Here is a 15,882-nt window from a genome sequence, read left to right as displayed (position 1 = left end):
AGCAAGCACTGCTGGCTGAAGGGCTTTAAGTATACCTTAATCTGCCCTGATTTGGGGCATGCACAGAGTTTTTTCACATGTCTTTTCATTCAATAGTGGCACCCAGTTTTTCTAGGAGCTGTAGAACCACAGTAGATCCACAGACTGTTTTGTTGGTGTGGTTTCCTTTTTGCAACCACTTTGTCAAAGCAAACCTTGCTTTGCCTTTCTGATGAGGCAGTCGGCTTTCTACCCCTAGAGGCATGTGATTTCTTGCTTATGTTGAATGAGTGTTTTGCGTGTGTATCAAACATATATGTAGATTATGGGTTTGGGCCACGAGTGAAATGGGAAGTGCAACTTCTATTGACACATAGCAGGCGTAGAGGTTTGAAATCCCTGAGGCAATTTTAGAAACATCCTCCTCAAGTAGAAAGGATGTAGACTTGAAGCAAAGCAGAATTAGCAGGTTATTGTGCTTGTTTGTGTTACAAATGAAGATAGGAATTTACGTCAGTTTCTATGCATGTAAATATTTATATAATAACAATAATTGCTGAAATGTCTGCAATTCCCACTCAAATCAGTGAAAGGAGGCAAATGATTTGCACAGGGAATCAAAACTCCTTGGTGAAGTCATGGAACAGGAGACATTTTGTTTTTCATTCAGGGCTGGAAGATGTATCCTGTAAGAAGAGGCTTGAGGTTTGTCTAATCTGGAGGAAACAAGGCTGTGAGGCTACCTTACTGCTCTCTACAGCTTTCTGAGAAGGGGGATGGAGGGATATGCTGGTTCCTTCTCTCTGCCCAATGATAGGAAGCAGCACAAAGCTGCATCAGAGGAGATTCAGACTGGACATTAGGAAAAAATTCTGTACAATAACGGTGGTCAAACACTATTAACAGACTTCCTAACAAGGGGGTTGATGCCCCATACCTGTCAGTGTCACACATCCCTCTCCCCTTACCTCCCCTTTCCTTTCAAAAAACCCCTGGTCAGTATGAAATTTAGGGGTCCTGTGATTTTTCTAATCTTAGGATTCTGGTATCTAAAAAAGGGCTGAGCTTATACCTTTCCTCAGGAGGTCTTTCTCCTTCCTGCATATTTTCATACAAATAAGGACATAATCTATTATAACACCTGTGCTGCTTGGGATATTTCTGTTATGAACTGACTGTCAGATCCTTACTGGAGAAGGGAGGAGGTAGAGGGACAGACAGACCTGTATGTGTGGTGTTATCTTTTGGATAGGAAGCTCATTTAAAAAGAGCATTGATGGAGGAGCCCATGCTTCAATTCAACATAACTTCTCTGCCTCAGAGATCCCAGTGGGGCAGCCCTGAGGCTTTGTTCTCATTGCAGAGAGATGAGTCAGATGAATCATTCTGTGGTTTTAATTAAAACATTGTATGTGGGTAATATTTCAACAATACAGGGAAGCAGTTTTGCAGCCTGGCCCACGCATCCCTTGGTAGCACAGGTTCTCTTAAACCCTGCTGAATTTCTTCTCACTATCTTAATGTGAGGTGGGGAGTTTATTCCCATGACTGGGTGGAATTCTGGGGCACAAAGAGATTTCTAATTCCCAAATGGTAACTCTGACAGCATGGCTGTTTAGCATTATTTAAATGGATAACCTCCTCAAATTTCTTATGAGGCCTTTCCAGTGAAGGGTCACCCCCAGCCTGTGGTGCAAGTTCAGTACTTTCAGGGAAAGATTGTCTGAGATACAGGAGTCCCACCTATGAAGTAGTGAGGACAAAAATGATGTCCTCTACAGGAGAACTAGCAAATAATAATGCTGAGTACAAGATAGGAAGGCAGAAGCAAAAGCTGAAACTGAGCCCTTCTTCCTCCAGACCCTTTGAAAATAAAGTGTGGGTTCCGTGTGCCAGAGATGAGCAGATCCCATATGGTGTGAAGGAAGGGGCTTTTTAATGTAGGAGCTTTAGATTGCCAAACCTTTTGTAAATAGAAGGTTCTGATTCCTGCCAATGCCCAGTCTAATTTCTTTGGTGTGCTTTGTCTAAACTCATTACAAATCAGTCTTTCTTGTGGCCTCAGGTGCTTCATAGATTTTCAAACTGTATTTTAAGATTTAGTCTCATACATGTCAATTATCAACAAAAAAAGTGAATAAAGTATCTCCTTTTATTCCAGAAGGCTTCAACAATAAGACACGTGCTTAATTAACAAAGAGTTTTAATGAAGGGTGGATATATCAGGCAGAAATAAGTATTTCATACAAGCAGTTTCATCAATATGAGTTAATGTAGAGTGGGAAATCAAGGGAAACCAGGCTAATATATAGAGAGGACATATGTAAAGTCATTTAATGTCAGATTTGATAAAACAACATTAGATGTTAATGCAGATGGATTTTGGAGGAAGAGTTCTCCTTCCTTTATTGTGTTTCGAGGGCTCTGTACATTACTGTGCAGGACAAATGCCCACAGACAGGCTGAAGTGTCTGAATAGGCTTTATGATAACAGTTTAGTTCTTTTCTTGGAAGCACTCAAGCTTTGTGATAAAAATGGCACAGATGGGCTACAACAGTGTTTTGGAGAAAGGCACACTGGCTCTTTTTATAGCTCAGCAGTCATTAATGGCTAAGCAGATCAGATGCTTTAAAACATCAGCTGTAGAGAGGAAAAGTGGACTCAGTGTTAACTGAGATGCTGCATCTCTTACAAGCATGATGATCTTAGGGCTGTTTGGTTCCACACTTCTGCCTCCTGCTCAGACTAAGTGGTTTGTGTCTCTCTTCTGGAAGTAGCAGCTGCTTATATGCCTATGTTATCTATCATCTTGGAAATGTAAGAGCTTAGACTGAACAGGATTCTTAATGAAGACAAGTTGCTATGCTTGTATAGATCTGTAATCCACATGTAATGTCTATCTCATCTTTGTTAGAGCCCATCTTCACGGCTATCAGGGGAAGGGAGTGAAGGAAACAGCACCAGGCATACAATGAATAGTCTGCCCCTATTTTAGGTCTAATGTCTGTGAAAATGATCCAAGCTATACATTTAGTACCTTGCTCAATTGATATCTCTGCAGAGAGTGTATTTTTAAGATGTGATGAGAAATATGTATTCCTGCAAATGCTTTTCTGTCCAGAGGATCCAGAAGAGAAAGGAAAGTTGTTCCCAAAGGACAAAATCTGGAAGCAGAATTCAGTTTGGATAGCAAGCGAGAAAGACACAGTCAATCATTATATATTAGTAGTAATCCTATTAAGGAATCAATGACATTAAGCAGCCAGTTGTGAGGTATTTCTTTTTGTTTGTTTGTCAGTCTTCTAAATCTCAGAACCTGTCTTGATGACAACTGTTGGGACTGAACAAATTCATTCTCAGGTTGTTGGGTTTCTTTTTATGCTTAAGCAGTGGTTTGGTTTGAGAATAATAGTTTTTCAGCTGAGTTAGCAAACCTGCCTTTGTCTATGGCTATAGAGTTCAGTGTCCTAAAAGTTGACCTTGACTGGGGAGGAGCAGACAGTCGTAGACATCAGGAGCTCCATTAACTTCAAACAGAGGTAGGAGGGGGATGAGTTTCAGAGAATATTTCTAGTTTGATTATGGCAAGTGGGGGAGAAAGAAGGATATTTTCTATCCCTTTTCTTGTTTTTTGGTCTCTGGAGTCTGAGTTCATAAGGGCTGAAATGAGTTAGTGCCATTTGATCACCATTAGTTAGTTTCTCAGGTTCTGCCCAAACGTGAATGCTCTAGAATAAGAATTGTTTTGAAAACAAAGTCCAAAACAAAACTTTGCAAAAATCACAATTGCACTCTAAGAAATTAACTGTTACATATTGAGCTGAACTGGATATGAATTTTATGCTTTGCAAAACATATGGAATGATGGAAGTTAATTTCCAGTGCCTGAAAAATCTACAGTGTATAATTAATGTGACATCACCTCAAGCTAACGTTGAAAGCTCTGAAATTTTTATAAAGAGGAAGCAGAGAATTACATTGCTCAGTCATAAGTCCACCATTCTTCTTTGTTAAAGTAATACGTGTGCTTATTAAAAAGAAAGAGCAATATATTTGCTTCTGTTAATAATAGCTTTCAGGAACAACAATGAAAAAAAAGTGTACAATAAAGCTTGAAAATACTCCAAGTTAATTAAAATGTGAGCCTAAAATGTTCTTTTGTTGGGTAATTGTGTCACTTTCAATTCATCAGAAAACTTACGTACTGTTAATGAATTTGGGTGGAAGTCAGGATTTCCCCTTCAGAGATAATGCTCCAGCATTTGCTTCTGCCCACAATCAGCTGCAAAGTCATATGATCTCATGTTGAGCTGTGATGCTTGAGTAGGAGATGGACTGTCTTGGGCTATGGGATAGGTATTCTATCCAAGGGGCTGTAAGAACAGCTTCCATAAAGCAGTGAGGTACCAAAGGCAGCAGTATTGTGAATATCTTGCATAGGCCGTGCTATCTAGGCATAAATAGCTTAACACTAAAGAGATGCAATGATATCAGGACAGTGAAGATTTGGAATATAAAGTTCGAGGTGAGGCTTTAATCTCTTTTGTGTGCCTCAAGAGTGGAGAACAATATTTATTACTGTGGAAGATAGATGCAAAACTGGAGTCAGCCCATTCCTCCTCTGTGGGCAGAGCCCGTCTTCTGAGGCTGGAGTATGCTTATACACTAAAGAAGTGTGAACAAATGATTATTCAGTTCAGGAACTGAACCACGAAGTCAAGAAGGGGGGAAATAAGTTCAGAGCAAACTAAAAAGGAATATTTTGAGGACATCTTTGAAGCCAGTGGTTGGGTTGTGTTTGTCATTTTTATTTATTAGTTGGATTTTTCTTTATAATCGAGATCAGTTTTTAAACAAAAAAGGCCACTTTGTAACATTTAAGTCTTTGAAAGCAGAAGACAAAAAAGAAAAAGAAAAGCTTTTTTTTCAGAAAGTGCTGAAAATAAACATTTTGAATTTGTGAAATGAAAGAGCATTTGAAAATGTGGGAATGGCATCTTAGAGATGTTTCAGAGCTCTTTTCTGCAAATTCAAACACTCTAATTGCAAAAAAAGTTTGCATTTTTTCTGCGTCCCAGTACAGCTCTGCTTTTAATGAAATGGAACAGCAAAGCTTCTACACGGATCTTTCATTTTTTAGTTCCTTAAACTAGGAAAGAAAACATTAAAATCCATGGGAATATCTTGACCTCACAAGCTTTTCACTTTGTTTATGCACAGAGTTGAGTATTTGCATTTATATGTTAGAACAGAGAACTAGATTCCTTTCTCAAACTAAGGTCACAGTCCTTGAAAAGCAGTGGTTCTTCCCAGACATATGCTCTGATGTGGATTTGAGTCTGGAGGTACCATCCAAGTTTTTGGTGGACTGTAATGTAATTGAATTACTTAACCTAATTTAACTGATGGTGAGTTGTAGTAGAATGGTGCAAAAATGAAAATAACTTTGTTTCCAAATTCTGTTAAGAAATAGCAATGCTTTAGCTGTAGCAAACAAGCCTAAGGCAAGAGCATGCTACATAAAATAACCTTATTATAATTAAGCCAATCAGAGCTTTTTTCCTCAGGTGAATGAGCAGGCAGGGATTTGACAAGTACTCTGATTTAGTTGTGTGGAAAACATGTATGAGCAGCAAAGTGCTTGAGAAGCTTTATGTCATGGAACAGGTCCACTGCTGCTCAGTAACAACAGGGAAAGTCAGTTGACCGTAAGAGGATGTTTCTGTGCATATCTTTTCTTACTACAGCAAGGGCAAATTCCTGGCACTGCTGAAGACCAATGGAGGTTTGATGTTGAGTGCCAACGTAGTAGAACTCACCCTAAATGTCACTGGTAGTACCCTGATGTGGTCAGTGAGACGAGGTGTGTTGGCGAGTTCTGCTCTACCTGATGCTGCTGAGACGTTAATGAATTGAGCATTGCAGGTATCCCCATCGTTGAAGACAAGGTGTGATGTTAGTGTGGAGCTCCAATTCACCCTGTGGAAGAGGACTTCAAGTCTGGAGATGGTCACAACCCTCTGAGTTGTAGATACTGGGAGGCTGTTGGGAAGGGCAGGGAGAAGGGCACGTCAGGACTCCTAGGTGGCTTGGGGTTGGGTAAAAATGGGACCTTAGCAAATATAAGCCTGGGGACTGTGAAAATAAGCTAGTACTGAACTTTATGAAGTTAATTTTGTTTTCTTGACCAGATCCCCTTTCTGTAAGCCTAGCAAATCCTGATGATGAGACAAATTTCTATTATCAGTGCCAACACAAAGGCACTAGAAACCGCAAGACAGAGGAATGCTGAGGCAGCCTAATGGAGCATACAACTCTGCCTAAACTACTTGCATGTTTTGTTTTGTTCTTTTAATTCTTGAAAAGAATTAGAATAGAATGGCAAATCCACCAGAAGAGAAACAAAACCACAGGGATCTTTGTCTGTGGATTAAGCACTTTCAAGAATGAATCAGAATGAATGTTTTCCTGTTTTCACTGTTCTGTATCTTAGGATAAAGAAACTTAAGTTACTTGCTGAGGCATTCTGACTTTCTTATTTGGACTTTGTGATTTTAGAGAACATATTTCACAGGTCTGTACATCCCAGAGGAAGAAATTAAGGTCAGATATGAGAGGAAACACACCTAAAGGCCTGAAGTACTTGGAGTTTCTCAAAGATGATCCCATGTGGGAATTATGCACTTAAAAATGGGTGGAACCTCTCAGCCTGGAGTTGCATCGAGTTACTCATGAAAAATCTCTGAGGTCTTTGTGTGGACCAGGATATTTGGGTGGTACTTTCTTACAGTTTTTTGTTGTTTTTTTTTGAGAAAAGGCACTGTGGCCTCACAAAGTGAAAACTAGTTGTGCTTTTCTCTGGCTTCAAATATAACTCTGTATCTTGGAAAGCTGTCTCAGCAGTAAAGGAGTGAAAAAAAGTATATTACATCCCCATGGTTTCATGCAGTGCAGCTGTGCTAACAGTGCGTTGAGAAGGAAAGGCATGAAGTAGTTCGTGAAACGATCAGTGAATCTAATGGTAAAGCTTAATGCTGTGAGGTGATTGATGGCTCAAGTATCCTATTGCAAATAACCAGGGGAGAAGGAGAAGGGTATGGTCATTTTTTAGGGGAAAATATCCAGAATGTAAAATACATTCTAATTAAATGAGAGGGAAGATTATCACCTGATAGGAAGATAGTAGGCCTACCTTGCTTTGAATTACAATACCTTTAAATACTCATGCAGTATTTTTTGGATTAAATATGCATATTCAAATGGATTGTTTTATTTCTGGTTAAATGCCTGTAGGATGATAATCAGATTGGGGAAAGCCATGTCTCTAGGTGTTATTAAGTCAAATTTCAAAAATCATTCTTTATAGTGTATAAGCTGATAACTGGCTTTCAGTTGCTCTTAACATATGTTTTTTAGACCTTTTTGATTATATTTTCATTTATTAGGAAGAGATGCTGAGTCTACAAGTGTTTATACCAGGGATATTTCACTCCTCTCATGCCCACCATTCCAAAGCTACAAGATGGTTTAAAACGTAGAAGTGAGCATACATCAACATACAGTATTCAACAGTATTTCTTAGGTCTTGAGGTAATCAGTAGTAGTACAGGAATAATGGAACAATTATGGGCACAATGTAATGCACAGTTGCCACAACCAATCTATTCCCTATATGTCAACTCTAAAGAACAAGTGGTTAGTTTATAAACCTCTTTGGGTTACAACATTTTAACATTTCTTCAGTGTTTATTTATTCTCTTACCAAAGAATGTTCTGGAATATTGAGTTTACAACCTGTGGCTCAGGTGATTGTAGTGGAAACAATTAAGCCAGAAGCTTTCAAAGCCACCACTGGGATTTTGATGCCCAAAGTCATTAATTTTAATAAGAAGTGAGCTGCCAGTCCTCTTAAGTGGTTTCTGAAATCTCAACCCATAAAAACACCTCTCCACTGATTCCAGTTTACTAGGAGTTCAGAGCAAGATAAACACGTGTAACAGAATAGTAGGTGTTAAATGGAGGAAAGTATGTGTTCAGATGTCTCTGAAAACAGTCAAGGAACAGAGTGGCGGCCCCAGGGTTTTACTGGCTGATGTGATGTGATGTGGTGGCTGCTCCTGCCGTCGGCATCTCAGGGTACTGTGGATGGGATCTCACTGCTGACTGTCAGAATGTGAGGTAGAGTTTTGTTGAGAAAACAAAGTCAATGAAAACCAAGAAGTTGGTGGTAGATCGGTTCCAGCCATGATGTTCCCACTGCTTCTCAGCTTTGGTTTCTTGCATCTGCTTCATGCTGTTGCCTTCCTAATATGTTTCTGTACATCGTAACCTTTATGTTTACTGTCACCCAAAGGATCTGTCCATTGCAAATCTGTGTGAGCCTTTCCTTGTACATGGCTCTGCAGATGACATTGCTTCAGCCTTGGGTGGAGTGACTGCAATCTGTGCTTCTCAGTCTAACAAGTAGCTCCCAGAAGCAGCAATTAGTGCTCAGTAGCTGTTGGAAGGGTAAAACGTGATGCAGTAGATGGTGGTTCTGAGTGTTATTGTAATGGACTTTAAAAGTACAAAAGAAAGAAAACAAAAGACCGCCATTAGTAGTAGATGTGACTTTTTTTTGGAACTAAATGTTCCTTAAATTAAACATGTGGTTTCACTTGCAGTTCGTTTTTGTACATTGTCACCAGTGAAGTTTAGGATTTCTTATTACTTTTTTCATTAAAATATCTTACTGGTTTCACTCAGGAGGCAAAACTTTTCACGTGGCTTTAATTGTTTCTGTCATAAAAGTCATAGCATCCCTGTAACTGAAATAGCTTTGCAGACCACAGCTTTACATTGCCTGTTATTTCTCTTCCATTTTCTCTACCTGCAACTCATTGGGCCATCCCAGAGACGGAAAAAGTTTCTCTCTTGCGATTAAGACCAAACAGAAAAAAAATGACTTTGTGTCAGTACTGCTTTATTAGATTTTTGTCTCAGATATCTTAGATCACAAATGCAAACTGACATGGCTGCATATCAAAGAAGTGAGTTTAAATTAACTTTTGTTCTAAAATCAGTGAAATTCTAGAAGATGAAGTCAATAGAAGGCCTTTTGCTGCCGAGATCGAGTCTGATGCAAGGGATGGTAGTATTTCAAACAGAAGTTAAGAGCTCTGGCAGTGTTGCTTCATGGTGGTCCTAAAGAGACCTTTTTGCTTCACTTCTCTAATAATCAGAAACTGATAAGAGTTAGGGTATCACAAACCCTATCCCAGCAGCCTTGCTTTTAGACTGTGCTGCTGTCATCAGTCTGGGCTTCCCTGTCACTAGTCTTAATACGGATGAATGAGTGTAATTATTGTTGAAGCTAGTGTTATCTTATTAGGGTTTGGGGTTTTTTTTGCATCTTTTAAGGTATTCATTATTTAACAAGTTAAATATCAGTTAAATATAATGTAAGTTAAAAATAGTTTTCCTCAGAGTTTTGCTGTTTAATGTTTACTTGATAGTTTTCTAGGAAACACCACTGCTGTGCTTACTCAGTGCTCCAGAGCAAAAGCCTCTCTCTTCATACACCTTCTTAGCAGCTAGCAGCACTCAACAAGTAATGTAGTCCTTTGCTTTCACTTTTTGTTAGCATTATCTCTCAACTTACTTATCAAATCTGTTTTGCAGTTCAAGAATGACCAAGACGAGTCCTGCCTTACAAGGGTCCTCAGCAACAGCCCTGCCTGCTCTCCAGCTTTCCGAACAGGTTCCACTGACGTCTCCTTCCCTGAAGCCCCTACAAATGGATGAAGAAGACAGCCTGTCTCCTCATCTCTTGTTACCGGACAGCATCAGCCAGCTGGAAGAGTTTGGCAGGCAGAAGAAATGGCACAAGAAACAGCACAAACACCATCGCCAGAGACAGTTCAATGACCTCTGGGTTCGGATAGAAGACAGGTGAGTCATAACTTTTATGATTCTTGTCCTCTTCTTGCTGCTCTTTACAGATTCAAGCTTTGTTGATTAGGCCATACAAAAGGTTGGAGAAAGGTTAAATGGGAGAGATGAGGAGTAAGGTATTGTTTTTGGAACATAAGGAAGAACTCAGAGGAAGGCTTAATAGGAACATTTAATCTAAAAGTTGAGAGCAAAAACTGATGGTTAGAATGCTTAAAATATACAGAAATTGGAGTAAAAAAACCCAAAGCAACGGGAAAACAATGTCAAGGAAAAAAACTGTTTCCCCTTCTTATCCAATAATGATTTTCCAATCTTTACTGTCAGTTTTCAGCCAGGAGACTGAGCCATCTTCCAAACTTTCAGATTCTTATTGGGAGCTTTAAGATTCTGACATATCTAACATCCAGTCTTCTGTATTTTGATACTGAAAGTATTTAACACCTCCAATTGCCTTGGAAACAACAAAGTGAAGCATCCTGAATCTAACCACAGTGGATGTGTATGCTTCTGTCTGTCTGTCTAACAACTTGTCTATTTTATGGCTTGTTAGAACCAGATTAGGGCATGTCGCATCTAAAAATCACAGTATACCCTTCAGAAGTATTCATTGCTGTATGTTACTACACCTGGGAAACTAAGGCACAAAATCATTCCTATATTCATGATATCTAAGCGCCTTGCAATCCAAACAAGTCAAGAGTTTCTCACAAGCTTTTCCTTGCACTGATTTTTGTCCATTCTTTTTAAAGGAGTCGCCTTGCTTTTTGTTGTATTTTACCGTATTCTTTTCTTAAGATGAATGATGTTAGCGTTGTTATTACAACAGAGCATAATAATCTTACTATGTTAAGGTTATTCTGAAGTTCATGGCAGCCCTGGTAAGGAAGATTGTATCCAAATTCATTTGTTTTGTTCTCATAGTGAGTTCAGTGTTGGATAAGCTCTGTGGAAGATGTTTTAGCATGAGGTAAAAAGCATTTGGTCTTACATATTCGATTACCCCAAAAGACAAGGGGCTTCTCTGTTCGTCTTCCACCCGGTGGATGTCAAATGTTGGTGTACCGGCATTTCATGTGGATGTCTGATCCAGCTCACCTTATGTGTAATACAAGTGAAGTCCTTGAACAGTAAAGTCTTATAAGAGCTCAGCAGTTAGCTGCGTTCCTTCCGCTCCTGTCTTATCTATGCATAAAGGATATTGGATATTGGGCCTGATACTGCTATGGAAATGTGCAACTAGGGACTTAAAGTGACAGGGCTTGCATAGCTTTGGCAGACGCGTTCCTTTTGTTGTTTTTATTTCAGTGTGAAATATTCCTAGGAAAAGCCTTTCAAAGGGTAGCTCTCCAGGCTAGAGTTAAATTATTCACTCTGCGCTGGTGAGAGATTTCATCTGAATCAAAACCTTTTATCCCTTTACTTCCATTTCAGAGGGATGGAGATTGGGATGAGGAAACACAAGTTTCCGCTCCCACCAAGCTGGTGATGAACCAGGCACTGTGTGTTGCCTGCTTGCTGAAAGATCCTGGGGAGATGTTAGTGGGAGATTATAGCCCTAGAAGCAAGGAAGGGCTGGAGGAAGGGAAGTCTGCCTTAGTGCTTTCAGATGGCTTCAGTTCTTCTATGCTTTTGGAGTAACTTCTTCTGTTTTCCTGGAAACAAAACAAAACGAAAACTACAAACTGTTCAGCTAAATCAGAGACTCACAACCAGCTCTTGTTTCTCCATAAACTGGATGGGATCTCAACTTTCATAAACTGGCTGCTGCATGTTGTGCTTTTGGCAGTTGGGTTTCATCAGTTTTAATTGCAAGCTGGACCTTGCACAAGGCAGTAAACAATGTGTTCTTTCTAATTGGTTCCTTTCTGATTGGCAAGAAAAGAGCAGAAATTTGTGCCTGTCCCTACGCTTTGCAGCATGATTGTTCTTGGGAAGAAACAGCTAGGGTGATTAATATGGGCAAATAAGTGTTACTTGTGCATCAGAGGAGCATGTGGACTTACATCGTGTCACCACAGTAAAGTTCATCAGCACTGAAGGGTGAGACTTAGCACTCATTTTGGGAGGATAACTGGTATTACTGGAAGCTCATACTCTGTCCTGACTTCAGTTGGAGCACCACTGCATCTGGATACAAATACACCACTCTATGTGGACTGAGCACAGTTGGTGTAGTATTATGGCTTTCCACATGGTTCTTCTTCCCATTTAAGTTTCCTAGCTCACTTGAAACTTAATTTTGAGACACAATAGGGAGATTTAGGTCACTGTTACATTTGGAGAGAGTGAAACCTGTGTAAAATTCGTTGTTTCCATGAAAAGTCTTCAGAATTCATCTGTTTGAGTCATCTTTCAACCTGAAAGGTCTGAGAGAAATATGCAGGTGGATAACAAATCCAGGTGACTTTAAAACAGATTGCTGGTTTTTCTGTGTACCTTATTGAACTGTGAAATGACTGTGGTTCATACAGCCCTTTTCCAAAGCTTTATTGACCATGGATTAGAGGATTTGATGAGCCATGAATTGCAGGACTTTTATGGACTGTGGATTTCTCGGCTATCTCATACTCTCCCATGGAAATCTTAAGATGTTTTTTTTAAGCTACCAGCACAGAAACAAAGGAAATGAACACAGGAGAACAATCTTAAAGAAACATCAAAGTTCTGATTCTAGCCTATAAAAGCCAGGAAATCCATAATTATTGTTCCACTAAGACCTCATCTTACACAGTCCTTCTGGTCTGATCTGAGGTTACAACTACAGTCTGAAATGGCCTCACGAAAAATGAGTCGTCATTTGATGTCACACATCATTATTAGTATTTACTTTCAGTTATACCTTGGAGATTGTCCTTTCCTTTTTGTTCTGTTGTAGCAGCTGAGACATTTGAGTTGGCAGCCCTGAGTGGACAGTGTATAGATTTATGTGTTTGAAGGCTAGTACTGCTGTGGAGGATGAGAAAGCTTCTGCTCTGTCTTCTCCTCATCTCTGACAGAGTAAGATTTGCTGATCTCCTGGGTAATTGGCTACACTGAACAATTCAGTAAAAGCTAATATAAAAGTAAAAAACATTGATGAAATCTGTGGTTTCCACTCCCCTCTGCCTCCTTCCCATTGAATCTGAACAAGATGAAAATGTTCTGCCTGGCTACAGTTCACATCTGAAATTGTTTTGTCAAGAATCAAAATGAAATGGGGATTTCAAGTAGCAGGACTTTTTAAAATTATTATTATTTTTCATTTTAAGGACTTGATTTTTTCAGATCTGAAGCCTACCTTTAGGAGGAACTTGAAGGCAGATAGTATTAAGACCCTAGCTAGCTTCCATAGCCAAAAGCCAACTGGGGCAGCAGGAAGGGTAAGCAAAGCCTTTGCAGTGTAAGGCTGCAGTCTGGCACACAGTGTATGTCATTGTTCCTGTTGACACTGTGTTAGCTCAGTTTCCCCCAGTAATATATATAATTAATTACATATCATTCAGTGCCTATTCATGATGAGCTGTTAAGTGAATTGAAAGAACAAAGAAATGCCTGTGAAGTTTTAAAGTAGTGAGCGAAGGCCAAATCAGCATTGCACCTTTGTTCTAGGGCAGGCAGAAAGCTTAAGGTTACAAACCAACAGCCCAAATGAGTGGAGAACGCTCCCAAGAGGAGGGATCAGCATTACAGCAGGGCAGGATGAGGGCTCCTGGGTAGAAGGGGGTAGAGTTAGTAGTAGCTGGAAGAGTGTTTGGGCAGTGCAAGGCTTGGAAGGAGCAGTGGTGGCTGGAGGATGTGGAAGAGGAATACAGTTGTGAGTAGAAAGAATTAGAGAGGATATCATAAGCAGATCATCCATTACTGTTGCCAAGTTAGAGATCTGGGCAAAGCCAGCATTTGGGCACTGAAGACACACAGCTGCTTCACTTGCATAGAAAAAGAAATTAAAGGAAAAGAATTGTGATGAGAAAGAAGAGATTCTTGTCCTAGATGTAAGCCTAGCTCTGCAAAACCTACCATTAATGGGAAATGAAATTAGTTTCCCCTGTAATTGGAAAAAGCATTTTTCTGATAGCCCAGTGCTGACTATTCATCCCCAGATGAATGCAGTGACATCACAAATATCGATTTCTTTTATAAGCAATAGTTATTTTAGAGGGGAAAAAAAAACTACACCATTGATGGATGAAGGGGATACAGTGTGTAATAAACTGCAGTAAGTGTGCCTGTATAGAGTGAACCTTATCAGTTTGGATGGAATTTAAGCACTTAGGCTGTTATCCTTTCTTTTAAGACAATACGGTGATGGAAAACAGAACTCTGTCAACTCAGACAAACTTTTAATTTCACTTAACTGCATCTGAAGGGTAAATTTCGGTAAATGAATCCAAATTGCTTCCTTTTCACAACACGCAGTGCTGAAATACAGTACTTAGCTTCATTAAAGAAAAGGCTGCTTTTCTTTAGAGGAGACCTAGACACTTTTGAAGTCTAACAGGTAAATTGTGGTCAGATGATTTCCCTTCACATGGTAGCTTTGAGATTGAAATTTCCATCACTGGGGCCTTGTTTGTTTAAATTACCCTCTCCGCCTCTCAGGGAAGGACACTGCTGGGGGCTGCATGCCTACTGCAGGGGATTGCTGCCTCCTCCAGCCTCCATGCAGCCAGCTGAGTGGTTGTCACCACTGTACATGCCCTGTGTTCAGCCTGACCTTGTCCAAAGGCCAAAGATTAGGAAGTAGCTTTGGGGGTTTTCCAACTCATTACAGTGTACCTACCTCCCAAAGGGACCGTTCCATCAGCCAGGAACAGTGGGACCATAGGCATGTTGGAGTCACACCTTCCTCCCCTTGTCACACCTCATTGCTGTTTGGGGTCTGACTGTGTTGTGTGGCCCATTGGCTTTCCTCCAACACTTCTGCCTGCCATTTCCTTTGCTGTTCTCCTGGCAGGGTTTCCTCCTCGGGAAACTTTCATGATCACAGTCCCTATCAGTAACTGCCTTCAGTCTCCAGAGCGTGGTGCAGAAATAGCAGGAAAATCTCATGGCTTGGCAGCAGGGGTAGTTTGTCAGCTGAGTGGTCATAGAATATCCCCTGAACAACTCTCCATCCTAGTTCCTCTGCAGATGGCACCATTGTATCTTGGACTGGCCCAAAATCTGCTCTTAGTTTGGCCAGTTTTCAGTGAACTCTGTTGGACTTCTATCTGAAGGCCAAAGAAAACACTTTGGCCACTGTGTGAGTTGGTCCTTCCTTCTTGCTCCAATCAGGGACAATCACAGAGTTATAGTATCATTAAGGTTGGAAAAAAATTAATAAGATCATCTAGTCCAGCCATCAAGCCATGCCTGTGACCTCTCCCCACCATGTCACTCAGTGCAACTTCTCTCCTTGAACATCTCCAGAGACAGCAACTCTGTCACCTCTCTGGGCAGCTTGTGCCAGTGCATCATAAGAAGCAATAATGCTTCTGTGAGAAGGTGAGTCCTCAGCTCCTCTTGAGCAAAGAGCAAAGCATGAGGTGCACCTCCTTAGTCCCTTACTGTTTCCACTTGATCCCCCTCTAAGATGAGCAGTTGGCTTGATGTCTCCTTTCAGCAAGCAGCGATGTTGGCACCTCTCACCAGCCCTAAGTGCTCAAGTCCTCCCATGGAAGTAAAATATCATCACAGTATAACCCAGCACAGTATAAATAAGAAACAAATCTCCTGACTACAACATATGATATGGTGATGACATATCCTCTGTCCCTAGACAGTTTTTGTTGAGGCTTCTTGGATTATCAGGTTAGTCAGAGTGCACACAACGTATTAATTAAGGCTGTGAAACCTGTGCTCAGCACAGAATTCTCTTGTGCATTGCAGTAACAGATGGGAAATCTTGAAACTGGTGTCCAAAACTCTGGCATTTCCATGCTGATAGACCCTCCCTGTCAACTGGCCATGAGTGATAACTTCTTCCCCCTTGTAAAGTCAAAGAATAAATT

The 15,882-nt window shown here is 40.3% G+C and overlaps 1 protein-coding gene across 1 annotated transcript in view; it reads left to right on the top strand.

The window, feature by feature from the left end:
• TRABD2B (TraB domain containing 2B) overlaps positions 1 to 15,882 on the top strand; it is a 241,053-nt gene that overhangs the window by 207,619 nt on the left and 17,552 nt on the right. The window contains exon 6 of the mRNA XM_015870485.1: positions 9,641 to 9,910. Coding sequence (XP_015725971.1) covers positions 9,641 to 9,910 — 270 coding nt within the window. The remainder of the gene's footprint in view (positions 1 to 9,640; positions 9,911 to 15,882) is intronic.

The sequence above is a fragment of the Coturnix japonica genome, chromosome 8, assembly GCF_001577835.2.
Source record: "Coturnix japonica isolate 7356 chromosome 8, Coturnix japonica 2.1, whole genome shotgun sequence".
In the NCBI taxonomy this organism is placed as follows: domain Eukaryota; kingdom Metazoa; phylum Chordata; class Aves; order Galliformes; family Phasianidae; genus Coturnix; species Coturnix japonica.
This window is presented reverse-complemented; position numbering and strand designations above follow the sequence as displayed.